The sequence below is a fragment of the Balaenoptera ricei genome, chromosome 21, assembly GCF_028023285.1.
Source record: "Balaenoptera ricei isolate mBalRic1 chromosome 21, mBalRic1.hap2, whole genome shotgun sequence".
In the NCBI taxonomy this organism is placed as follows: Eukaryota; Metazoa; Chordata; class Mammalia; order Artiodactyla; family Balaenopteridae; genus Balaenoptera; species Balaenoptera ricei.
The window spans coordinates 34456499-34483118 of record NC_082659.1 but is presented as its reverse complement, the minus strand read 5'-3'; the positions used below and the strand labels follow the sequence as shown (position 1 = coordinate 34483118).

The 26620-nt window shown below is 38.6% G+C and overlaps 1 protein-coding gene across 11 annotated transcripts in view; it reads left to right on the top strand.

Annotated features, from left to right (window-relative positions):
- PSD3 (pleckstrin and Sec7 domain containing 3) overlaps positions 1-26620 on the top strand; it is a 585012-nt gene that overhangs the window by 362960 nt on the left and 195432 nt on the right. For all 11 annotated transcript variants that reach the window (XM_059909726.1, XM_059909725.1, XM_059909723.1 and 8 more), the window contains one exon: positions 17703-17896. In XM_059909726.1, coding sequence (XP_059765709.1) covers positions 17703-17896 — 194 coding nt within the window. The remainder of the gene's footprint in view (positions 1-17702; positions 17897-26620) is intronic.

Below are 26620 nucleotides of genomic sequence, written 5' to 3'. Positions count from 1 at the left end.
TTTGAAGCGGTACTATTTATGACAGTTAAGACATGGAAACGACCTAAGTATCCATCATCGATAAATGGATAAAGAAGTTGTGGAATATATATAAGGGGATGTTATGCAGCCACAAAAAATGAGGAAATCCTGTCATTTGTGATAACACAGGTGGACCTTGAGGACATTCTGCTAAGTGAAATAAAGCAGTCACAGAAAGACAAATGCTTTCCACTGATATGTGGTGTACTGAGAGTCATCTAATTCATAGAGACAGAAAGTGGAATACTGGCTGCCAGTATTTGTGGGAGGAGGGAATGAGAAGCTGTTATTTAATAAGTATAGAATTTCAATTCGGATGTTGAAAATTTCTGGAGCTTACCTTTATTGTCCAACTCCACTATCACAGGGGTCCCCAACCCGTGGAACCAGGCCACACAGGAGGAGGTGAGCAGCGGGCAAGTGAGCAAAGCTTCATCTGCTGCTCCCCATCGCTCACATTACCATCTGAACCATACCCCCCATCACTCACTCGCATTACTGCCTGAACCATCCCTCCCCACCTCGTCTGTGGAAAAACTGTCTTCCATGAAACCAGTCCCTGGTGCCAAAAAGGTTGGGGACTGCTGCACTATCACATTCTTCATGATTATTTCTCATTGAATTCAGCATAAGTAAATAATCCAGTTCTGCTCTGGAAAATGTTTTTCTTTTCTTTTCAACTATTATTCCCTCCCTTCCCCAAACACATAAACACACACACACACACACACACACACACACACACACACACATTCACAAAAGCCCCACCAATTTATATTTAAATTCAGAATTTGGATTTCATATGACTGAGTCCCTTCAAGATAACATAATTCTTGAGTTTGGTGCTAGCTTAACAACTTTGGTACACCTGAAACACCACTATACTGAGACTTGCCAAAATGGGGTATTTTAAAATCTGTTCAGTGGCTGGGTCAATGTAATAATATTCAGCTCTTGTCAATCTTAAGAAGCAGTTGTTGGATTGGTTCAAGATGGCGGGGTAGGAGGACGTGCGCTCACTCCCTCTTGCGAGAGCACCAGAATCACAACTAACTGCTGAACAGTCATCAACAGGAAGACAGTGGAACTCACCAAGAAGGATACTCCACATCCAAAAACAAAGGAGAAGCCTCAATGAGATGGTAGGAGGGACACAATCACAATAAAATCAAATCCCATAACTGGTGTGTGGGTGACTCACAAACTGGAGCACACTTATACCACAGAAGTCCACCCACTGGAGTGAATGTTCGGAGCCCCATGTCAGGCTTCCCAACCTGGGGGTCTGGCAATGGGAGGAGGAATTCCCAGAGAATCAGACTTTCAAGTCTAATGGGATTTGATTGCAGGACTTTGACAGGATGGGGGAAAGAGAGACTCCACTCTTGGAGGGCACACACAAAGTAGTGTGTGCATCAGGACCCAGGGGAAGGAGCAGTGACCCCAGGGGAGACTGAACCAGACCTACCTGCTACTGTTGGAGGGTCTCCTGCAGAGGCAGGGGGTGGCTGTGGCTCACTACGGGGACAAGGACACTGGCAGCAGAAGTTCTGGGAAGTACTCCTTGGTGTTAGCCCTCCCAGAGTCCGCCATTTGCCCCACCAAAGAGCCCAGGTAGGCTCCAGTGTTGGGTTGCCTCAGGCCAAACAACCAACAAGGAGGGAACTCAGCCCCACCCATCAGCAGTCAAGCGGATTAAAGTTTTACTGAGCTCCGCCCACCAGAGCAACAGTCAGCTCTACCCACCACCAGTCCCTCCCATCAGGAAGCCTGCAGAAGCCTCTTAGATAGCCTCATCCACCAGAGGGCAGAGAAACACCCACCTCTACCCACCACCTGAGCAATACCCAGCTCTACCCACCACCAGTCCCTCCCATCAGGAAGGCTGCACAATCCTCTTAGATAGCCACATCCACGAGAGGGCAGACAGCAGAAGCAAGAAGAACTACAATCCTGAAGCCTATGGAAGGAAAACCACATTCACAGAAAGATAGGCAAAAGGAAAAGGTAGAGGACTATGTACCAGACGAAGGAGCAAGATAAAACCCCAGAAAAACAACGAAATGAAGTGGAGATAGGCAACCTTCCAGAAAAAGACTTCAGAATAATGATAGTGAAGATGATCCAAGACCTCAGAAAAAGAATGGAGGCAAAGATCGAGAAGATGCAAGAAATGTTTAACAAAGATCTAGAAGAATTGAAGAACAAACATCTAGAAGAATTAAAGAACAAACAAACAGAGATGAACAGTACAATAACTGAAGTGAAAAATACACTAGAAGGGATCAATAGCAGAATAACTGAGGCAGAAGAACGGATAAGTGACCTGGAAGACAGAATGGTGGAATTCACTGCTGCGGAACAGAATAAAGAAAAAAGAATGAAAGGAAATGAAGACAGCCTAAGAGACCTCTGGGACAACATTAAACGCACCAACATTCTCATTATAGGGGTCCCAGAAGGAGGAGAGAGAGAGAGAAAGGACCTGAGAAAATATTTGAAGAGATTATAGTCGAAAACTTCCCTAACATGGGAAAGGAAATACCCACCCAATTCCAGGAAGTGCAGAGAATCCCAGGCAGGATAAACCCAAGGAGAAACACGCCAAGACACAGAGTAATCAAATTGACAAAAATTAAAGCCAAATAAAAATTATTAAAAGCAAGGGAAAAATGACAAATAACATACAAGGAAATCCCCATAAGGTTAACAGCTGATCTTTCAGCAGAAACTCTGCAAACCAGAAGGGAGTGGCAGGACATATTTAAAGGGCTGAAAGGGAAAAACCTACAACCAAGATTACTCTACCCAGCAAGCATCTCATTCAGATTCGACGGAGAAATTAAAAGCTTTACAGATAAGCAAAAGCTAAGAGAATTCAGCACCACCAAACCAGTCCTACAACAAATGGTACAGGAACGTCTCTAAGTGCTAAATACAAGAGAAGGAAAGAACCTACAAAAACAAACCCAAAGCAATTAAGAAAATGGTAATAGGAACATACATATCGATAACTGCCTTAAATGTGAATGGATTAAATTCTCCAACCAAAAGACACAGGCTTGCTGAATGGATACAAAAACAAGACCCATATATATGCTGTCTACAAGAGACCCACTTCAGACCTAGGGACACATACAGACTGAAAGTGAGGGGATGGAAAAAGATATTCCATGCAAATGGAAATCAAAAGAAAGCTGGAGTAGCAATACTCATATCAGAAAAAATACCCTTTAAAGTAAACAATGTTACAAGAGACAAAGAAGGACGCTACATAATGATCAAGGGATCAATCCAAGAAGATAGAACAATTATAAATATATATGCACCCAACATAGGAGCACCTCAATAAATAAGGCAGCTGCTAACAGCTATAAAAGAGGAAATTGACAGTAACACAATAATAGTGGGGGACTTTAACACCTCATTTACACCGATGGACAGAACATCCAGACAGAAAATTAATAAGGAAACACAAGCTTTAAATGACACCATAAACCAGATTTAATTGATACTTATAGGACATTCCATTCAAAAACAGCAGATTACACTTTTTTCTCAAGTGCACACGGAACATTCTCCAGACATAGATTGGCTGAATGGATACAAAAACAAGACCCATATATATGCTGTCCACAAGAGACCCACTTCAGACCTGGGGACACATACAGACTGAAAGTGAGGGGATGGAAAAAGATATTCCATGCAAATGGAAATCAAAAGAAAGCTGGAGTAGCAATTCTCATATCAGACAAAATAGAGTTTAAAATAAAGACTATTACAGGAGGCAAAGAAGGACACTACATAATGATCAAGGGATCAATCCAAGAAGAAGATACAATTGTAAATATTTATGCACCCAACAAAGGAGCACCTCAATACATAAGGCTGATGCTAACAGCCATAAAAGGGGAAATCGACAGTAACACAAACATAGTAGGGAACTTTATCACCCCACTTTCACCAATGGACAGATCATCCAAAATGAAAATAAATAAGGAAACACAAGCTTTAAATGATACACTAAACAAGATGGATTAATATATATTTATAGGACATTCCATCGAAAAACAACAGAATACACTTTCTTCTCAACTGCTCAAGGAACATTCTCCAGGATAGATCATATATTGGGTCACAAATCAAGTCTTGGTAAATTTAAGAAAATTGAAATTATATCAAGTATCTTTTCAGCCACGATGCTATGAGACTAGATATCAATTACCAGAAAAAAATCTGTAAAAAATACAAATACATGGAGGCTAAAAAGTACACTAAGAACTAACCAAGAGATTACTGAAGAAATCAAACACGAAATCAAAAAATACTTAGAAACAAATGACAATGAAAACACGACGCCCCAAAACCTATGGGATGCAGCAAAAGTAGTTCTAAGAGGTAGGTTTATAGCAATACAATCCTACCTCAAGAAACAAGAAAAATCTCAAATAAAACACCTAACCTTACACCTAAAGCACTTACAGAAAGAAGAACAAAAAAACCCCCAAAGTTAGCAGAAGGAAATAAATCATAAAGACCAGGTCAGAAATAAATGGAAAAGAAATGAAGGAAACAATAGTAAAGATCAATAAAACTAGAACCTGGTTCTTTGAGAAGATAAACAAAATTGATAAACCATTACCCAGACTCCTCAGGAAAAAAACGGAGAAGACACAAATCAATAGAATTACAAGTGAAAAGGGAGAAGTAACAACTGACACCACAAATACAAAGGATCATGAGAGATTACTACAATCAACTCTATCCCAATAAACTGGACAACCTGGAAGAAATGGACAAATTCTTAGAAAAGCACAACCTTCCAAAACCGAATCAGGAAGAAATAGAAAATATAACAGACCAATCACAAGCACTGAAATTGAGACTGTGATTCAAGATCTTCCAACAAACAAAAGCCCAGGATCAGATGGCTTCATGGGCAAATTCTATCAAACATTTAGAGACGAGCTAACACCTACCCTTCTAAAACTCTTCCAAAATATAGCAGAGGGAGGAACACTCCCAAACTCAATCTCCGAGGCCACCATCACCCTGATACCAAAACCAGGCAAAGATGTCACAATGAAAGAAAACTACAGGCCAATATCACTGATGAACATAGATGCAAAAAATCCTCAACAAAATACTAGCAAACAGAATCCAGCAGCACATTAAAAGGATCATACACCATGATCAAGTGGGGTTTATCCCAGGAATGCAAGGATTACTCAGTATACACAGATTATTCAATGTGATAAACCATATTAAAAATTGAAGGAGAAAACCATATAATCATCTCAATAGATTCAGAAAAACCTTTCAACAAATTTCAACACCGATTTATGATTTTAAAAAAACCCTCCAAAAAGTAGGCATAGAGGGAACTTACCTCAACATAATAAAGGCCATATATGAAAAACCCACAGCAAACATCGTTCTCAGTGGTGAAAACTGAAACTATTTCCACTAAGATCAGGAACAAGACAAGAATGTCCACTCTTGCCACTATTATTCAACATCGTTTTGGAAGTTTTAGCCACAGCAATCAGAGAAGAAAAAGAAATTAAAAGAATCCAAATTGGAAAAGAAGAAGTAAAGGTGTCACTGTTTGCAGATGGCATGATACTATACATAGAGAGTCCTAAAGATGTTCCCAGAAAACTACTAGAGGTAATCAATGAAGTTGTTAAAGCAGCAGGATACAAAATTAATGCACAGAAATCTTTTGCATTCTAATACACTAATGATGAAAATTCTGAAAGAGAAATTAAGGAAACACTCCCATTTACCATTGCAACAAAAGAATAAAATACCTGGGAATAAACCTACATAAAAAGACAAAAGACCTGTGTGCAGAAAACTATAAGACACTGATGAAAGAAATTAAAGATGATACAAACAGATGGAGAGATATACCATGTTCCTGGATTGGAAGAATCAACATTGTGAAAATGACTATACCGCCCAAAGCAATCTACAGATTCAATGCAATCCCTATCAAACCACCAATGGCATTTTTCGCAGAACTAGAACAAAAAATTTCACAATTTGTATGGAAACACAAAAGACCCTGAGTAGTCAAAGCAATCTTGAGACAGAAAAACGGAGCTGGAGGAATCAGGCTCCTGGACTTCAGACTAAACTACAAAGCTACAGTAATCAAGACAGTATGGTACTGGCAAAAAATCAGAAATATAGATCAATGGAACAAGATAGAAAGCCCAGCGATAAACCCACGCACTTATGGTCAGCTTATTTTTGATAAAGGAGGCAAGAATGTACAATGGAGGAAAGACAGCCTCTTCAATAAGTGGTGCTGGGAAAACTGGACAGCTACATGTAAAAGAATGAAATTAGAACACTCCCTAACACCATACACAAAAATAAACTCAAAATGGATTAAAGACCTAAATTTAAGGCCAGACACTATAAAACTCTTAGAGGAAAACATAGGCAGAACACTCTGACATAAATCACAGTGAGATCCTTTTTGACCCACCTCCTAGAGAACTGGAAATAAAATCAAAAATAAACTAAATGGACCTAATGAAATGTAAAAGCTTCTGCACAGCAAATGAAAACATAAACAAGACAAAAAGGCAACCCTCAGAATGTGAGAAAGTATTTGCAAATGAAGCAACTGACAAAGGATTAATCTCCAGAATTTACAAGCAGCTCATGAAGCTCAATATCAAAAAAACAACCCAATCCAAAAATGGGCAGAAGACCTAAATAGACATTTCTCCAAAGAAGATGTACAGATTGCCAGAAACACATAAAGGATGCTCAACATCACTAATCATTAGAGAAATGCAAATCAGAACTAAAATGAGATATCACCTTACACCGGTCAGAATGGCCATCATAAAAAACCCTACAAACAATAAATGCTGGAGAGGATGTGGAAAAAACGGAACTCTCTTGCACTGTTGGTGGGAATGTAAATTGATACAGCTGCTATGGAGAACAGTATGGAGGTTCCTTAAAAAACTAAAAATAGAACTACTGTACGACCCAGCAATCCCACTACTGGGCATATACCCTGAGAAGACCATAATTCAAAAAGAATCATGTACCACAATGTTCATTGCAGCTCTCTTTACAATAGCCAGGACATAGAAGCAGGCTAAGTGTCTGTTGACAGAAGAATGGATAAAGAGGATGTGGCACATATATACAACGGAATATTACTCAGCCATAAAAAGAAACGAAATTAGTTATTTGTAGTGAGGTGAATGGACCTAGAGTCTGTCATACAGAGTGAAGTAACTCATAAAGAGAAAAATAAATACTGTATGCTAACACATATATATGGAATCTTTAAAAAATTGTTCTGAAGAACCTAGAGGCAGGACAGGAATAAACACGCAAATGTATAAAATGGACTTTAGGACATGGGGAGGGGGAAGGGTAAGCTGGGAAGAAGTGAGAGAGTGACATGGACATATATACACTACCAAATGGAAAATAGATAGCTAGTGGGAAGCAGCCACATAGCACAGGGAGATCAGCTCAGTGCTTTGTGACCACCTAGATGGGTGAGATAGGAAGGGTGGGAGGGAGATGCAAGAGGGAGGAGATATGGGGATATATGTACACATATAGCTGATTCACTTTGTTATGAAGCAGAAACTAACACACCATTGTAAGGGAATTATACTCCAATAAAGATGTTACAAAACAAATGAAATAGAAATGAAGAAAACAATAGCAAAAATGAATAAAACTAAAAGCTGGTTCTTTTAGGAGATAAACAAAATTGATAAACCTTTAGCCAGACTCATCAAGGTAAAAAGGGAGAAGACTCCAATCAACAGAATTAGAAATGAAAAAGGAGAAGTTACAACTGACACTGCAGAAATACAAAGGATCATAAGAGACTACTACAAGCAACGATATGCCAATAAAATGGACAACCTGGAAGAAATGGACAAATTCTTAGAAAGGTTTAACCTTCCAAGACTGAATCAGGAAGAAATAGAAAATATGAACAAACCAAACAGAAGTAATGACATTGAAACTGTGATTAAAAATCTTCCAACAAACAAAAGTCCAGGACCAGGTAGGTTCACAGGTGAATTCTATCAAACATTTAGAGAAGAGACCCATCTTTCTCAAACTGTTCCAAAAAATGGAAGTGGAAGGAACACTCCCAAACTCCTTCTACGAGGCCACCATCACCCTGTTACAAAACCAGACAAAGATACTACAAAAAAAGAAAATAACAGATCAATATCATCGATGAATATAGATGCAAAAATCCTCAACAAGATACTAGCAAACAGAATTCAACACCACATTAAAAGGATGATACACCACGATCAAGTGGGATTTATCCCAGGGATGCAAGGATTCTTCAATATATGCAAATCAATCAATGTGATACACCATATTAACAAATTAAAGAATAAAAAGCATATGATCATCTCAATAGATGCCGAAAAAGCTTTTGACAGAATTCAACACCGATTTATGATAAAAACTCTCCAAAAAGTGGGCATAGAGGGAACCTACCTCAACATAATAAAGGCCATATATGACAAATCCACAACAAACATCCTTCTCAATGGTGCAAAACTGAAAGCATTTCCTCTAAGATCAGGAACAATACAAGAATGTCCACCCTTGCCACTATTATTCAACATCGTTTTGGAAGTCCTAGCCACAGCAATCAGAGAAGAAAAAGAAATAAAAGGAATACAAATTGGAAAAGAAGAAGTAAAACTGTCACTGTTTGCAGATGACATGATACTATACATAGAGAATCCTAAAGATGCCACCAGAAAACTGCTAGAGCTAATCAATGAATTTGGTAAAGTTGCAGTATACAAAATTAATGCACCGAAATCTCTTGCATTCCTATACACTAATGGTGCAAAATCAGAAAGAGAAATTAAGGAAACACTCCCATTTACCATTGCAACAAAAAGAATAAAATGCCTAGGAATAAACCTACCTAAGGAGGTAAAAGACCTGTACTCAGAAAACTATAAGACACTGATGAAAGAACTCAAAGATGACACAAACAGATGGAGATATATACCATGTTCTTGGAATGGAAGAATCAATATTGTGAAAATGACTATACTATCCAAAGCAGTCTACAGATTCAGTGCAATCCCTATCAAATTACCTATTGCATTTTATACAGAACTAGCACAAGAAATCTTAAAATTTGTATGGAGACACAAAAGACCCCAAATAGCGAAAGCAATCTTGAGGGAAAAGACAGAGTTGGCGGAAGCAGACGCCCTGATTTCAGACTATACTACAAAGCTATAGTAATCAAGACAATATAGTACTGACACAAAAACAGAAATGTAGATCAATGGAACAGGATAGAAAGCCCAGAGATAATCCCACGCACCTATGGTCAACTGATCTATGACAAAGGAGGCAAGGATATACAGTCAAGAAAAGACAGCCTCTTCAATAACTGGTGCTGGGAAAACTGGACAGCTACATGTAAAAGAATGAAATTAGAACACTCCCTAACTCCATACACAAATATATTCTCCAAATGGATTAAAGACCTAAATGTAAGGCCAGACACTATAAAACTCTTAGAGGAAAACATAGGAAGAACATTCTTTGACATATATCACAGCAAGATCTTTTTTGACCCACCTCCTAGAGTAGTGGAAATAAAAACAAAAATAAACAAATGGGACCTAACGGAACTTCAAAGCTTTTGCACAGCAAAGGAAACTATAAACAAGATGAAAAGACAACATCAGAATGGTAGAAAATATTTGCAAAGAAATCAATGGAAAACGGATAATCTCCAAAATATGTAAATAGCTTATGCAGCTCAACATTAAACAAACAAACAACCCAATCCAAAAATGGGCAGAAGACCTAAATAGACATTTCTCCAAAGAAGACATACAGATGGCCAAGAAGCACATGAAAAGCTGCTCAACATCACTAATTATTAAAGAAATGCAATTCAGAACTACAGTGAGTTATCACCTCACACCGTTTAGAATGGGCATCATCAGAAAATCTACAAACAACAAATGCTGGAGAGGGTGTGGTGAAAAGGGAACCCTGTTGCACTGTTGGTGGGAATGTAAATTGATACAACCACTATGGAGAACAGTACGGAGATTCCTTAAAAAACTAAAAATAGTACTACCATATGACCCAACAATCCCACTACTAGGCATATACCCTGAGAAAACCATTATTCAAAATAAGACATGTACCACAGTGTTCATTGCAGCACTGTTTACAATAGCCAGGTCATGGAAGCAACCTAAATGCCCATCGACAGATGAATGGATAAAGAAGATATGATACATATATACAGTGGAGTATTACTCAGCCATAAAATGGAACGAAATTGGGTCATTTGTATAGACGTGGATGGACCTAGAGCCTGTCATACAGGGTGAAGTAAGTCAGAAAAAGACAAATATCGTATATTTACATATATACGTGGAATCTGAAAAAACAGTACAGACGAACTGGTTTGCATGGTGGAAATAGAGGCACAGATGTAGAGAACAAACGTATGGACACCAAGGGGGGAAACTGGGTGGGGGGATGAATTGGGAGACTGGGATTGACATATATACACTAATATGTATAAAATAGATAAGTAATAAGAACCTGCTGTATGAAATAAAATAAAATTCAAAAAAGAAAAAGCAGTTGTTTTCCGTTCTTATGTTCCAGTGAAATATAAGACTCCAGTGGACTTGTATGGTTCCTTATCTATCTTTTTTGTTTAGAAATAAAAACACACCTGTCATAAGTAACATAGGATATAGGAAATTCGTGATTTACAGTTGATCTTTAGAAAGAACAGAGAAATAGAAAGATTATCTGCTGATAGCACCAGAGCTTTTGTTGTTCTCAAAATGAACTGCATCTTAAGCTGTGGACTTTGACCACCCAGTGACTCATACATGATTACACAGTGGACAGATTAAAGAATGTTTTGGGGAATTTTGTAGGTTGTAAGATGTTAAGATGTCTGGAATCTCAGTAGAATATACTATTCTATTTAATGACACAATAAAGAATAAAGTGAATTTAAGTGTAAGGTGACATGGTCATTTCATTAACCTTTGTAATTGGAAGAATACTTGTTTCGCAGGATTGAATATTTTCAGCCCTCAGTTATTGTCAGGGTTTTACTGAGCTGTACTTTGTTGAACGTTTCTCCAGTTATTGTTCTTCTGTTTTTGTCTTTGGTTTTAATATGTCTTAGAATATACAAGCCTCTCTAACAACAGCCTTTCTAAAAGAAAAGTGATGCATGCCACATATGTAATTTAAAATTTTTTAGTAGCTACATCATCAAAGTTTAAAAAAGGTAAAATTAATTTTATAAAGTATTTTTAACTTATCCCAGTGTATCCAGAATATTATCATTTCAATATGTATTTGGTAGAAAAATTATTGGAATATTTTCCTTTTTTGTATTAAGTCTTTTGAAATATGGTGTGTATTTTATTTATTGTACATCTCAATTTGGACTACCCACATTTTAAGTTCTCAGTAGCCATATGTAGCCAGTGGCTACCATATTAGACACTGTAACTGTACTTCTTTTGCCTGATGTTTATATAGAGAAAAATCATAATTTCATCCCCAAAACTCAGCAGAACATTTTAAACAAACCAGTATAGAGACTCAAATAAAGAGGACTCAGATAAATTAGAAATGAAATGGGAGACATTTAACTGATTCCACAGAAATACAAAGGATCATAAGAGACTGTTATATGACAACAGATTGGACAAAGTAGAAGAAAAGGATAAATTCCTAGAAACATACAACCTACCAAGAGTGAATCATTAAAAAAAAAAAAAAAAACAGGAAAACTGATGAGACCAATTACTAGTAACTACTTGGACAGGTATTTGATTACTGATTAAATAAACAAATAAAACAACAAATAAAAGTCCAAGACCAGATGGCTTCATTGGTGAATTCTAGCAAACATTCAAAGAAGAATGAATGCCAGTCCTTAAACTATCCATACAATGAAAAGGAGGGACTCTGCCAAACTCATTCTGCGAGGCCACCATCACCCCAACGCCAACCCTAGACAAGGATGCTTCAAGGAAGGAACATCACAGGCCAGTAGCACTGATGAACATAGATGCAAACAGTCCTCAACAACATACTAGCAAACAGAGTCCAACAGCACATTAAAAGCATCATACGTCAAGATCAAGTGTGATTTATTCCAGGGATGCAGGGGTGGTTCAACATCTGTAAATCTATAAATGTGGTACACCACATTAACAAAATGAAGGATAAAAATCATATAATCTCAACAGATGGAGAAAAAGCATTTGACAAAATTCAACATCCATTTGTAATAAAGACTCTCAAAAAATTGAGTATAGAGGAAATGTACCTTAACATAATAAAGACCATATGTGACAAGCCCGCAGCAAACATCATATACTCAACCTTGAAAAGCATTCCCTCTAAAATCAAGAACAGTATAAGGATGACATGGCAATTAGGCAAGAAAAATAAAAGGCATCCAAATTGAAAAGGAAGAAGTAAAATTGTCTTTATTTGCAGGTGAAATGATACTATATATAGAAAACCCTAAATAGTCCATCAAAAAACTATTAGAATTAATAAATGAAGTGCACAGTATAAAATCAATATACAAAAATCAGTTATATTTCCATATACCAACAATGAACTATCAGAAATAGAAATTAAGAAAACAATCATTTTTACAATAACATCAAAAACAACAAAATACTTAGGAATAAATTTGACCAAGGAGGTCAAAAGTCTATACACTGAAATCTATAAGACATTTTAAAGGTCTATACACTGAAATCTATAAGACATTGACTAAGAAATTGAAGAGGACACAAATGAAAAACATTCTGTGCTAATGGATTTGAATAATTAGTATTGTTAAATGTTCATAATACTCAAAGCAATCTAAAGATTCAGTGCAATCCTTATCAAAATTCCAATGGCATTTTTCACAGGAATTGAACAATGCTAAAATTTGCATGGAACCACAAAAGACCCCAAATAGCCAAAGCAGTCTTGAGAAAGAAGAACAAAGCCGGATGCATCACAATTCCTTTCAAACTATAAAATAATCAAAACAGTATGGTATTGACATAAAAACAGACACATAGGTCAATGGAACCCAATAGCCCAGAAATTAACTCACACAAGGCAGCTAAGAATGTACAAGAGAAAGAATTGTCCCTTCAGTAAATGGTGTTAGGAAAATTGATATCTACATGCAAAAGAACAAAAGTGGACCTCATCTTACACCAAACACAAAAATCAACTCAAAATGGATTAAAGCCTTGAACATACGACCTGAAACCATAAAACTAAAAGAAAACATAGGGAGGAAACTTCTTGACATTGGTCTTGACAGTGATTTTTTTGATTCGGCAACAAAAGCAAAAATAAACAAGTGGGTCTATGTTAAACTAAAAAGCTCTGCACAGCAAAGGAAACTGTCAACAAAATGAAAAGGCAACTATGGAGTAAGAAAATTTTTGCAAATCCTATATCTGACAAGAGGTTAATATCCAAAATATACAGTGAATTCCCACAGTTCATTAGCATAAAATCAAATAACTCAGTTTAAAAATTTGGAAAGGACCTAAGTAGACATTTTTTTCTAAAGAGACGTAAAAGAGGTCAACAGGTATATGAAAAGGTGGTCAACATCACAAATCATGGAAATGCAAATCACAACCACCTGAGATATCACCTCATACCTGTTAGGATGTCTATTATCAAAGAGACAAGAGGTTACAAATGCTGGCAAGGATGTGAAGAAAAAGGAACCCTGGTGCACTGTTGGTGGAAATATAAAGTGGTACAGCTGCTATGCAAAACATTATGGATGTTCCTCAAAAACTTAAAAATAGAGCTACCATATGTTCCAGCGATTCTACTTTTGGATATAGCCAAAGGAAAGAAATAATTATTTCAGAGATATCTGTACTCCTATGTTCAGAGCAGCATCATTTACAATAGCCAAATACGGAAACAGCCTAAAGTCCGTCTGTGGATGAATGGATAAAGAAGATATGATATACACACACACACACACACACACACACAGACACACACACACACACACTGGTATACTATGCAGCCCTAAAATAAGAAAGAAATCCTGTCTTTTTTGACAACATGGATGAACCTGGAGGGCATTATGCTAAGTGAAATAAATCAGATAAAGATAAATACCATATGGAATCCCTTATATGTGGATTTTTTTTTTAAAGTCTAACTTACTGAAACAGAGAGTAGAAAAGTGGTTGCCAGGGCATGTGGTGTGGGGGAAATAGGGAGAGGTTGTTCAGAGGGTACAAACTTGCAGCTGCAACACTAATAAGGTCTGAAGAAATAATGTAAAACATGGCGACTACAGTTGATAGCAGTGCATTGTATAACTGAAATTTACTAGGAGAGAAAAGCTTAAATTTCTTACCAAAAATAAATATATAAATAAATATGTGAGGTGTTGGATTTGTTAACTCAATGTTGGGGAACCTTTCATGATGTATGTGTATATTAAATCATCAGGTTGTACACTTAAAATACCTTACAATAAATCAGTTTTACCTCAATAAAGCTGGAGGTGTGGGGTAGGAGAAAGTAAATGCATAAATAAACTAGTATGTCCATAAAATAAAATAGTACTCAGCAATGAAAGTGAACAAACTATTGATTCTCACAACTATATGGATGAATCTTAAATATGATTTGCCAAGTAAAATAAACCATTTATGTGACATTTTGAGAATGACAAAACTATTGGGAAGGAAGGGAGACAAGTAGTTTCCAGGAATTGGTCAGGGAGAGGAATTGACTAAAAGAAGGCAGCAGAGGGAATTTGGGGGTTACAGAACTGTTCTGTTTGATATTGTGGTGGTAGATACATGATGCATTATGTATTCCCATAGAATTGTACATCACAAGGAGTACATTTTGTTTATGTACATTTCTTAAATATTAGCCACGGTATGGGGAATGCAAGATATATTTCAGACTATACAAAATTAATTTGTTTTCCAAATGAATTGCATAAACGTTGTTATATATAGCAAACAACACGTTGTTTACTCGGGTTGAACATATATATAAATAAATATATTGTAGGTAAGAAAGCCAGGTTTCTCACTGTTGAAGAAGTACAAATAAGCAAAAGGCAAAGCCTGGAATGAATTTTGTCTTCCTGGCTTGGGTTGGAGATAACAGTATGAACTCATGGGAAGGGAGGGAGGGATGGATAGCTGGATCATATATATATATATATATATATATATATATATATATATATATATATATATATATATATATATATATATATATGCAATATCTATGTATTTCCCTAGGTGTGTATGTTGAGAGGGCCTAGAGGCAGTGAGCACACCTATCACCTGGATTTGGTTTCTAAGTACCATTCTCCAATAATAGAACTGGGGCTCCTTGTAGAGTAGTTGCTTCCAGGGCTGAGACAAGGAAAATACAAGATGAGCTTGGAGGTAGCATCTTGTGGTACCTGAAAGAAAGGAAATACTTACAAAACAAAAAGGAAAAAGGATGAGGCATGATGAAAGGACACAGAAGCCTACTTGATAGCAACTCCCAATGATCAAAGCTGGAAAAATTTGAACAACAAATTAAATAATGGTAGTGTTTGATTACAATCCAAATAATAAAATAAATATCCATGTGTCCATACTTACAGAAGAATTCCAATGAGTAATGTAGAAGAAATTAAGGAAATAAAAAAAATCACCATTAGATCACTACAGTATAATTGTCTTAGTCAGAATCCGCAGATGAATGCTAAAATTAGTGGTCAGAAGTTTAAAGAGAAACAGGATATTTTCATAGTCACAAAATATCTCCCCCAAATCATTTACAAAGGAAAATAGTAACTTTACGGTGTGGAAACTTGCCAGAAACCACCTTAACCAAGTGATCCAGGTGCATCTCACTAATAATAAAACACGTACCTCCTGATCTGGTGTACTGAGAGGGTGTATCACCCATGGTATCCTCCCCGAGAATGTATAACCTCAATCTAATGATGAGAAGACATCAAACAAACCTACAGAATCACTGGCTAGTACCTTCTAGGTCATGAAGGACAAGTAAAGGCTTAAAAGTTGTCACTGTCTGGAGGCGACTAAAGAGCCATGACAGCCAAGTGCACTGTGGGGTCATGGATAGGATTCTGGAAAAGAAAAAAACATTAGTGAAAAAAAATGGGTGAGATCTGAATATAGTCTGAAGTTTACTTCTTAGTATTGTATTGTTAATTTCTTAATTTTGACACTGTTATTATGGTTCTATAAGATGTTAACATTGGGGGTAATTCCCTGGTGGTCCAGTGGTTAGGACTCTGCATTCCCACTGCAGGGGGCCCGGGTTTGATCGGAACTAAGGTCCCACATGCCACATGACGCGGCCAGAAGAAAATAAAAGTTGTTTACACTGGGGAAACTGGATGATGAGCATAAGGGAACTCTGTACTATCTTTGCAAATCCAAAATTATCTAAAAATAAAATTAAAAGTAAGGTATAGTTGCCTGAGTTCAGTGTTATTTTCATATATCTCACAATTATTTATAAAATACCAATGGGGAAAAACGTCTGTTTTACTCTGATAACCAAATAAACACTTTTGATGATTGTTAAGCTTGTGGTTTATTTTAAATATATTTTGGTGGTGGTTATTTTGGTTGAAGTTTTAATAAAAAGATTCAATATTCAAAGCTTAATAAACAATGAAACCAGAGATGATTCAGGACATTAAAACAGGAGAACTAAGACAAATGCTCTTATTCTGGTTATGTGTTTTCCAGCAGTATATCAGAGCTTATTAGCTTTCTTCTAATCTTCCCCTCTCTTTATTAGCTGAATGTGACCACCTCCTTCATACTTAATGTACATTATAACCTCAGAGTTCAACTTTCCCTGCTTGAAGGAACGGGGATTCAAAAGGGGGGCTGGGCAATTAGGGGTTTTCTCGGTCAGTGATAGTGTGCTCCAAACTTTAATGGCAATTGGGAAAGTAGTAGCTGTAAGATGCCAAAGCACTGTGTGTGGCACCCCCGTCCTAACCAATTGGTAGCTTTACCTGAGGTTTTGATATTAGAGATTACCTGGTTATTTGGCAGATATAGTCCAATATTGTTTACTGGACTTAATCTGTACTTGTCATATTCTGTATGCTTGGTACTATTCTAGGTCATGCAGAAATCAAAATCAAAATCATGATCTCTGCCAAAGAACTTGTACTTGTTTGAAAGAAGACAAATATGAAGTCTTCTGTAGTAGGTGTAAAGACCAGAGGCTTTAGAGTTTTACAGTCATATCCTCACTGTTTCTTCCTTTAATTCCTAGGTCTGTGGTTTGGCATATTTATTTAAACTTTGAGTCTATTTCCTTACCTGTGGTATAGAATACTAATGTCAGTCTTACAAGACTGTCATGGTCATTAATACCTGGCACACAGGAGATGTTTAGTGAACCGCGGTTGTTCTTATCATGGTCGTTGTTATTAAGACTGATAGACCATTAGAAAATATGATAGTTTATTACACCAAATAACTCTGTTCATTGAATATTGTGTTATTCACAGTGTTCACATTGAATACTGTGTTACTCAACCTGTGTGTTCAATCTTTGTTTTATCCTTTTAGAGATGATGAAGAGAAAAAAAAGTCTTCATCAGAAGGTACTGATGAGAAGGCTAATGGAACACATCCAAAGACCATCAGCCGTATTGGGAGTACTACCAACCCATTCTTGGACATTCCTCATGACCCAAATGCTGCTGTGTACAAAAGTGGATTCTTGGCTCGGAAAATCCATGCAGATATGGATGGAAAGAAGAGTAAGCATCATTTGTTGACATTTTCTATTTCATTTATTTTGTCTTTAAGATAGGCTCAAAATTTAAAGTGAATTTATCTGAAGTAAAGTGAAAGGATAAAGAAAAATTATATTATGTTTATTTAGAAAAGTATTATTGAAATTTGGTAAAGCCTCTAACCCTAAATCTGAAATCCATTATGCACCTGCTCTTCTGCAAGTAGAATTATAGAACTTCAGAACTGGAAGATTTCTTACAGACTATTCATTTCTAACCTCTTATTCATTTATGTATTCTTGCCTTCAACAAATAATTTTTAGTACCTGCTATGTGCTAGGCATCAAAAATACAGTAGTGTATAGAATGGACAAGGGCCCTGTCTTCATGGAGTTTACACTTTCTGGTGGTTGAAGGAAAGGCTGGATTTATAACACATAGAATGATAAATAGTGTGAGGTCCTTGAGACAAAGCAAGGAGGGTTAGAATTGAGATCCAAGCACATGTGGAGCGCTGACCTCTGTGGAAGATGGATGGGTGCAGCGTAGGTGAGTGTGGTGTGCTTAGTCCTAGGAAATGGAAGGAGGCCCATGTGACAGGATTATGTACTGACACATGATGTTGGAAGTTTGAGTGGAATGGAGTCTGTTTCTATGTTTAGAATAGCCTTTGCAGAGTATGAAATAGCAATTGTATATAGTTGGATAGACTAAGATAGCTGTTAATGCATGAATTAACAGCTTTAATGCAGAATTAATGCAGAATTAGGCTACAGCTCTATATTATTTCTAACCACCTCCAGACACAGACATGCAGCGCTGGGATGGACAGTCCTGCCGTTTCCACCTGTGCTGGGCATTTTTTCTTAATGTATTAGCATATTCTATTAGGGTACAATCAAGAGAAACGTTGTAACAGTGTAGCTGTACACTGACTTACAATGCTGAGCAAGCCTTGCTGTCCCCAGTTCTGTAGGAGCGCCCCACCGTGGTTCTGGGCACTCTGTGCACCAGCCCGCTAGCCTATGCCATTTTCTCTAACTGTGCCGGCACTCCAGTGGCTGCGAGGGACAGTGAGTCTAACGGCTTAGGAGAAAAGGGCAAGGAGACGCCTCAAGATGAAGAATTGTCTCCAGGACATTTTCTGCATTTCTTTCTCTTTATTGTTTTTGCATATCATATTTATTCTTTTTTTTATTGAGGTATAATTGATTTACAATATTTTATTAGTCTCAGGTGTACAACATAATGATTCAGAAATTTTATAGATTACACTCCATGTATATCAATAGTTATTATGAAATATTGGCTGTAATTCCCTGTGCTGTACAATATATCCTTGTAGCTTGTTTATTTTATACATAGTAGTTTGTATCCCTTAATTCCCCACCCCTATTTTGCCTCTCCCCCCTTCCCTCTCCCCACAGTAAACACTAGTTTGTTCTCTATATCTGTGAGTCCGTTTCTTTTTTGTAATATTCATTAATTTGTTTTATTTTTTAGAGTCCACGTATAAGTGATGAAACACAGTATTTGTCTTTCTCTGTCTGACTTATTTCACTAAGCATAATACCCTCCAGGTCCATTCATGTTGCTGCAAATGGCAGAATTTCATTCTTTTTTATGGCTGAGTAATATTCCATTGTGTGTGTATACATTTATATATATCACATCTTCTTTATCCATTTATCTGTTGATGGACACGTAGGTTGCTTCCATATCTTGGCTGAAAAGTTAGCTGATAGCCTTATGGGAGCTTCTTTGTAAGTAACTTGTTGCTTTTCCCTTGTTGCTTTTAATATTCTGTCTTTATTTTTAACTTTTGTCATTTTAATTACAATGTGTTGGTGTGGTCCTTTTTGGGTTTCAGACTCTCTGTGGATTTTCAACCAAGAAGTCTATTTCCTTTCCCAGGTTAGGGAAGTTTTCAGCTATTATATATTCAAATATGTTGTTTTCCACTTTCTCTCTTCTCCTTCTGGTACCCCTATAAGGTGAATGTTAGCACATTTGATGTTGTCCCAGAGGTCTCTTGAACTGTCCTCATTTCTTTTTATTCTTTTTTCTTGTTTTGCTCAGCAGCAGCGATTCCCACTGCTCTGTCTTCCAGCTCGCTCATCTGTTCCTCTGTATCATTTAATCTACTGTTGATTCCTTCTAGTGTATTTTTTCATTTCAGTTATTGTACTCTTTATCTCTGTTTGGTTGTTCTTTATAGTTTCTAACTCTTTATTAAAAACTTCTAATTTCTCACTCTGTTAATCCATTCTTCTCCCAAGTTCTTTGATCATCTTTACGATCATTACCCTGAACTCTTTCTCAGGTAGGTTGCCTGTCTCCACTTTGCTTAGTTCTCCTTCTGGGGTTTTATCTTGTTCCTTTCTTTGGAACATGTTCCTCTGTCACCTCATTTTGCCTTATTTGCTGGTTTCATTTCTGTGTATCTAAGTTGGTTACATTTCCTGACCTTGGAGAAGTGGCCTTCTGTAGGAGACATCCTGTGTGTCCTGGCAGCGCACTCCCCTCTGGTCACCAGGGCTGGATGCTCTAGGGGTGCCCCCTCTGTGGACTGTGGGTCCCCCTCTTGTGGTGGGCCGACTGGTGTGGGCAGTCTCGTAGACATGGCTGGCCCCTGGTCTGGTTGCTGGCCAGGCCCTCCTTGTGTAGAGGTTGCTGGTCACTGGTTGGTAGGCCTGAGTCACAAGGTGGCTGGCAGCCTCACTCCTGGTGAGCCCCAGAGCTTGTGCTGGCCCACTGGTGGGCAGAGCCAGGTCCTGGGGTCTAGCTGCAGGACGCAGGGGTGCCGGAGCTGGTATCAGACTGCTGGTGAGTGGGGCTGGACCCTGGGGCAGCTGGCTGAGGGGCCCAGTGTGTCTCAGAGCTGGTGTTGGCCTGAAGGTAGGTAGGGCCAGGGCCCAGCTGGTGGGTGGGCTGGGTCTGTAGGCTCCAGGGCTGAGGTTTTCCTTGGGCATGTCTCTGCCTGCTGGTGGGTAATGCTGGTCCCAAGGCTAGAGCAGGCTCACTGGTGGGTGGGGTCAAGGTCCAGGAGATTCTGGGGCTGGTGCCTGTTCACTGGTGTGCGGAGCTGGGGCATGAGGTCTCTGGCTGCAGGGCCCTGGGGTTCCTGGGTCTAGTGCCCGTGCACTGGCATGTGTGGCTGGGTCCTGGACCCTCTGGTGGACAAGGCCGTGTCCAGGGGCAGTGGTGGGCTCGAGGGTCTTAAGGCAGCCTATCTGCTGGTGGGTGGGACTGTGTCCCCACCTAGTTAGTTGCTTGGCCTGAGGTGTCCCCGTACTGGTTCCTTCAGGTTGGTGGGTAGAGGCGGGGCTGGGTCCTCAGGCTAGTAAGTTAGAGGGAGAATTCCAAGAGGTGCTCGCCAGACCAGCGTCCACATGGTAGAACGAGCTCCCCAAATAGCTGCTGCCAGTGTCTGTGTCCCCAAGGTGAGCTGCAGTTGCCTCCTGCCTCTCTGAGGGGCTCTCCAAGATCAGCAGGTGGGTCTAACCCTGGCTCCTTTCAAATTACTGCTTCTGTCTTGGGTCCCAGAGCGTGTGAGATTCTGTGTGTGCCCTTTAAGAGTGAGGTCTCTTTCCCACAGCCCTCTGGGCAATCTCCTGAAAGTCAGCCCCACTGGCCTTCAAAGCTAAATATTCTGGGGGCTCATCTTCCTGACGCAGGACCCCTGAGCTTGGGAGCCAGATGTGGGGCACGGACCCCTAACTCCGTGCGGAGAACCTCTGCAGTTGTAACTATTCTCCCGTTTGTGGGTTGCCCACCCCAGGGTGTGGTCTTGGCTGTACCGTGACTCCGCCCTCAAACCCATCTCACTGTGGTCTGTTCTTTATGTCTTTAGTTGTAGAAAATCTCTTTTGATAGGTTCTGGTCTTTTTCGTAAGTGGTTGTAATTTTGTGTGTCTGTGGGAGGAGGTGAGCTCGGGGGCTTCCTGCTCCGCCCTTGTGGGAACCCCGCTCAGCTTTATTCTTTGGAAGAGGAGGCTTTCACGTGGCTGGATGCGTGATTACTAGCGGCACGGCAGAGCATGCGTTCAGTTCTGTCTCCTGACCTCCACTGTAGTGTATTCTGGGGCAGGACTGTGACCTGTGTGACTGACACCCGCGTGGTTGCACTGGCGAGAGGAGAGTTCCCTCCAGCAGGGGCGAGATACAGTTCTCGGAGAAAGGGTGATCTTCTTGGTAGACAAAGCCGGCGACGTTCATCTCTTTGTCCCCAGCACACACACACACCCTCTTTCTCCATACATTGAGTTCAAACAGTGCTTTTGCCCAACATGGCACAGTTTCCCATCTCTAACCACAGATCTCCTCACCTCTGTCCCGTGTGTCTAGCTGTGGCTCCCGTCTCCAAGGCTGGTTGGTGTCCATTCTCCTCAGGCAGGGATGTAGCTTAACTCTACAGGCTAACTGAAAAATACAGAATATCTGACATACTTCATTTAAAGTACTAGAGGCAAAAAACAGAATAACTGCAGTTTAAAATGCCAGTTCTAGAAAAGGCGAAAGAGGCAGCAGAACAGCTGTCGCTGATTCAGTGTCTATTGCTACATCCTGCTTGATGGGCTGACCAAGCTAATGCACTTGAGCGTCTTTTCACTGAGTCACTTCCCTGGGTAACTTATTCCAGAGCATCCGCAGGTTCAACCTGTTGACATTTGCTTTGCCCATGTTTTCCTGGGCCACCTCTGAGGATTTTTGGAGAGAGTCCCCCTGCTGGGAGCTCTGATCGCTTAGCAGCCCTATGAGAAGGAGCACAGGCCCAAACCATCGCAGTCCCCTTGCACCAGGCTAGAGGTTTTCCTGCCAGTGAAACTCCTTTAAAAGCCTTAGTTATCTCCTTTGAGAACTTCTGGCTGGTTAGGGCAGTTTTAAGTGCCACGGGGCTTTTTTCTGTTTAGCAGCTTAAGAAGTTCTGCCTGTTACCTGCCTCTGCTTCAGTCTCTGTTTCTGCTTCTGCTTCTGCTTCAGAACCCAAAATAGGTGGGAAAACAGATGGATCAGGTAAGACGGGGCTAATTGGGCCCAGTCTCCAGACTTCACTCCAGCCGGTTGCTTTATCACAGAGGGCTTCTTCAATTCTGCCTTTGAGAGAGAGTCTTGAAGTTTCAGCCTTTAATTCCTCAGGCTCTTCCTAGATATTCCCATTTCAGTTTTTCATGGTTTTTAAAATCACGTAAGTATGGGCAGATAATTCAACTTTTTCAGTAGAAAGTGCATAGTTTCTAATGATAATTTACATACACTAAAATTTACCAATTTAAAGTACATAGTTTGAGTTCTGAAAAATGAATACAGTTGTGTGACTACCATCACAATCAAGATACATAACATTTCCATTACCTGAAAAAGGTCTTGCAGTTAATTCCTTCCACCTTTACTCCCAGCCCATGGCAATCACTTATCTGTCCTTGGGCACTGAGCTTTTTCTTTTCTATAATTTCAATAAATGGAATCATGCATATTTTTTTGTGCTTGGCTTCTTTCACTTGGTAGTGTTGTTTGCAGATTCATCCATATTGTGTGCTGCGTTAGTTTGTAGTTTGTCTCCTTTTATTGCTGAGTAGTATATTCATTCCATTGTTTGACTGTCTTACAGTTTACACATACACCAGCTGGGCATTTGGGTTGTTTTCAGTTTGGGGCTATTATAAATAAACCTGCTTTGGATATTCTCAAACAAGTCTTTGCATGTGCATATGTTTTCATCTCTTTTCAGAAGGTACCTAAGAGTGAGGGAGTGAGCTTGCTGGGATGTGTACTAAGTATATATTTAACTTTATAAAAAACTTCCAAACTGTTTTCTAATGTGTCTGTAATGTTTTGCATTTCTGCCACCTGTGCATGTTACGTCCTCTTGATAAAATGATCCCTTTGTCATGAAATGACCTTTCTCATTCCTGGTCACATTCCTTATTTTGAAATCTACTTTGTCTAATATTAATATAGTAACTCTAGCTTTCCTTTCAGTTTTTGCTAGAAATTTTTTCTAGCTTTTTAACCTTATTCTGTGATCTTGTCTTTAAAATTGTTTTATACAGCATACTTGTGGGTCTTTTCAACCAACAATCTGTCTTTTGATTGGAGTGTTTATACCATTTACATTTATAGTAATTACTGATATAGTTGACTTTAATTCTGCCATCTTGCTCTTTGATATTTACTTACTCTGTCTTTTATTTCTTCCTCTTTTCCTGACTTGTTTGGGACTGTGTGTGTTTTGTGGCGTCGGGGGTTCGGCCTTTCTTCACTGTTGGCATATTAGCTGTACCTCTTTGTTTAAACATTTTAATGAGTGCTGGAGGGTTTACAGTATAGTCTTTAACTTGTCACAGTCTGCCTTCAAATTTTACCACTTCATGTGTAGTTTGGAATCTTTATAACAGGTTACTTCCCTTTCTCTTTACTAGGATTGTGCTATTGTCATACATTTTAATTATGTATATAAAACTCATACTCCATTGTTATATTTTTGCTTTAAACAGAAAGGTATTCTTTACTTTTACTCACATATTGACCATTCCTGGTGTACTGGGTTCCTTTTTGCAGTTTCACATTTCTATTTAGTGTCTTTTTTTTTTCTGCCTGAACAATTTCTTTCAATATGTCTTATAGTAAACTGCTGGTGAGAAATGTTCTCATGTTTTATTGTTTAAAATAATATTAAGGCTGCACCTTAATTTTAGGAATTTATGTTCATTTGTGTGTAATTCCTTGGCAGTGTTTTCTTTTTTGTTCAGTAATTTTAAAATGTTGTTCCGTTGTTCTCTGCCCTGCGTGGTTTCAGACAAAGGGTCTGCTATCATTTTTTGTTCCTCTGTACCTAGTGCGGGTTTCTCCGGCTCTGGCCGCTCTCAAGATTTTTCTCTTTATATTTGATTTTAAGCAGTTTTATTATGAGGCACCTTACTTTATGTTTTCCTTGCCTGGTTTTTTTTTTTTTGAAGTTCTTGGATTCATTGGTTTATATTTTTTACCAAGTCTGGAAATTTTTCAGCCATCATTTTTATAGTACCCACCCCTCTTCCTGGGACTCTAGTTTCCTGTATGTTGGACTATATTACACAAAAGTTTCGTTGAGACTGCTCAATTTTTTTCCTACTCTTTTTTTGTTTTTTCAGTACTTTAATAATTTTTTTTGCTATATATTCAAGTTTACTACAGTATTTTTATTCCATATATAGTATTTTTATCTTAGAAACTTCGACGTGAAACTTTTATATCCTGCATTTCTCTCCTTATCGAGTTTGTATCTTTCTTAATGTCCTTGAGCATATTTCTCATATTTACAATAGCTGTTTTAAGGTCCTTCTCTTCAAATTCCTTTCTCTCTGTGCTTTTCTGGAACTGTTACATTCTTTGCATTTCTAGTAATTTTTGTTTGCATGCCAGACTTTGTGACATTTTTCGGGGTGCATTTGGTTTTATTCCTTTAAAGAATGTTGTATTTTATTCCATTGTCCAAATGAGTAACTTTCAGATTAGCTGAACCCTTTAGAGGCTTGCCTTTACCCTTTGTCGTGCTGGATCCAGAGCAGCCTTTATTTGGGGACTTATTTAGCTCCATTACTAAAGCATTATTACCCTTCTTTAGACTCTCTTCAATGCCCTGGTGTTATGAAGTCTTTCCACTCTGTCTGATAAGAACACAAGCTGTTCTTAGCCCTGTGAGCTCTTAAAATTACTCCTTCCAGTACTTATTTCTGATGAATCGGACCATTTCCTTTCACGTGTGTTCAGATCAGTGCTCCAGCCAAGATCTGGAGATTCCTCTGCAGATCTCCAGAGCTGTCGCTTTGTGCAGCTTTTCTCTCTCTTTTATTCTGCTCCATAAATTCTAGCCACCTCAGCCTCACCACACTCCCTCTTCAGCTCCTCAACTCAGCACTACTTCCAGGCACCTACTTTTACTGCTAGATCTTAGATGCTGCCTCCAAGCAGTAATCTGGGCTTACCTTATTTGTTCCGTTCTCTTCTAAATCACAGTTCAGATCTGCCTATTGTACAGTGTTTGAAAACTTTTGCTTTATATATACTGTCCTATTTTCTAGTTGTTATGATTGGAGGGCAGTTTCTGTAACAATTAATCTTTAATGGGCATAACTAGAACTAAACTGATGATTGATCCCTGTTGTTAAGAAATTTCTTTCTAGTTGCCTCAGATCTCAAGACCTAATATTTACTGAGTTATGAAAGTGATCAGGAATTCTAGGTATTTGAGTACGACCAGGTGTGTATTTGGAGTCCCAGAACAGGATTTGTCTTCTTCCCAGCTAATCTTTTCCGTGCTTCCCAAATCCCTTTTGTTGGACTTCCAATCATATCTGGTTGAACTGGTTTATCTCACTGCTAGATGGCTACTGCTTCTTGGAAATGCACCAACGCCTGACCTGCTTCTGAATGCATCCTTCTGTTTTGAGAGGTAGTCACCATAAGCAAATTTGAAATATGTTTTATATTACTCATATCTAATGTGCTTTAAAATATATCACTTTTCATTTCTAATACATTAAAAAAGTAAAAAACAACAGTGGAGCTTTTCTGGAATAGGAGATCCAAATAATTTTTGAGAAATCTGTGTAATGATACCTTTTGGGCATATTATCCTGCTAATAAGTCTGTAGAAATTTATTCAGATTCATCATGTTCACTAGAGCCAGCGCTGTATTGCATTTGCACGTATATGTAAATGTGGGGAGGTGCTCTGACGATAGTACTAAAAGTTTTTCATAAGTG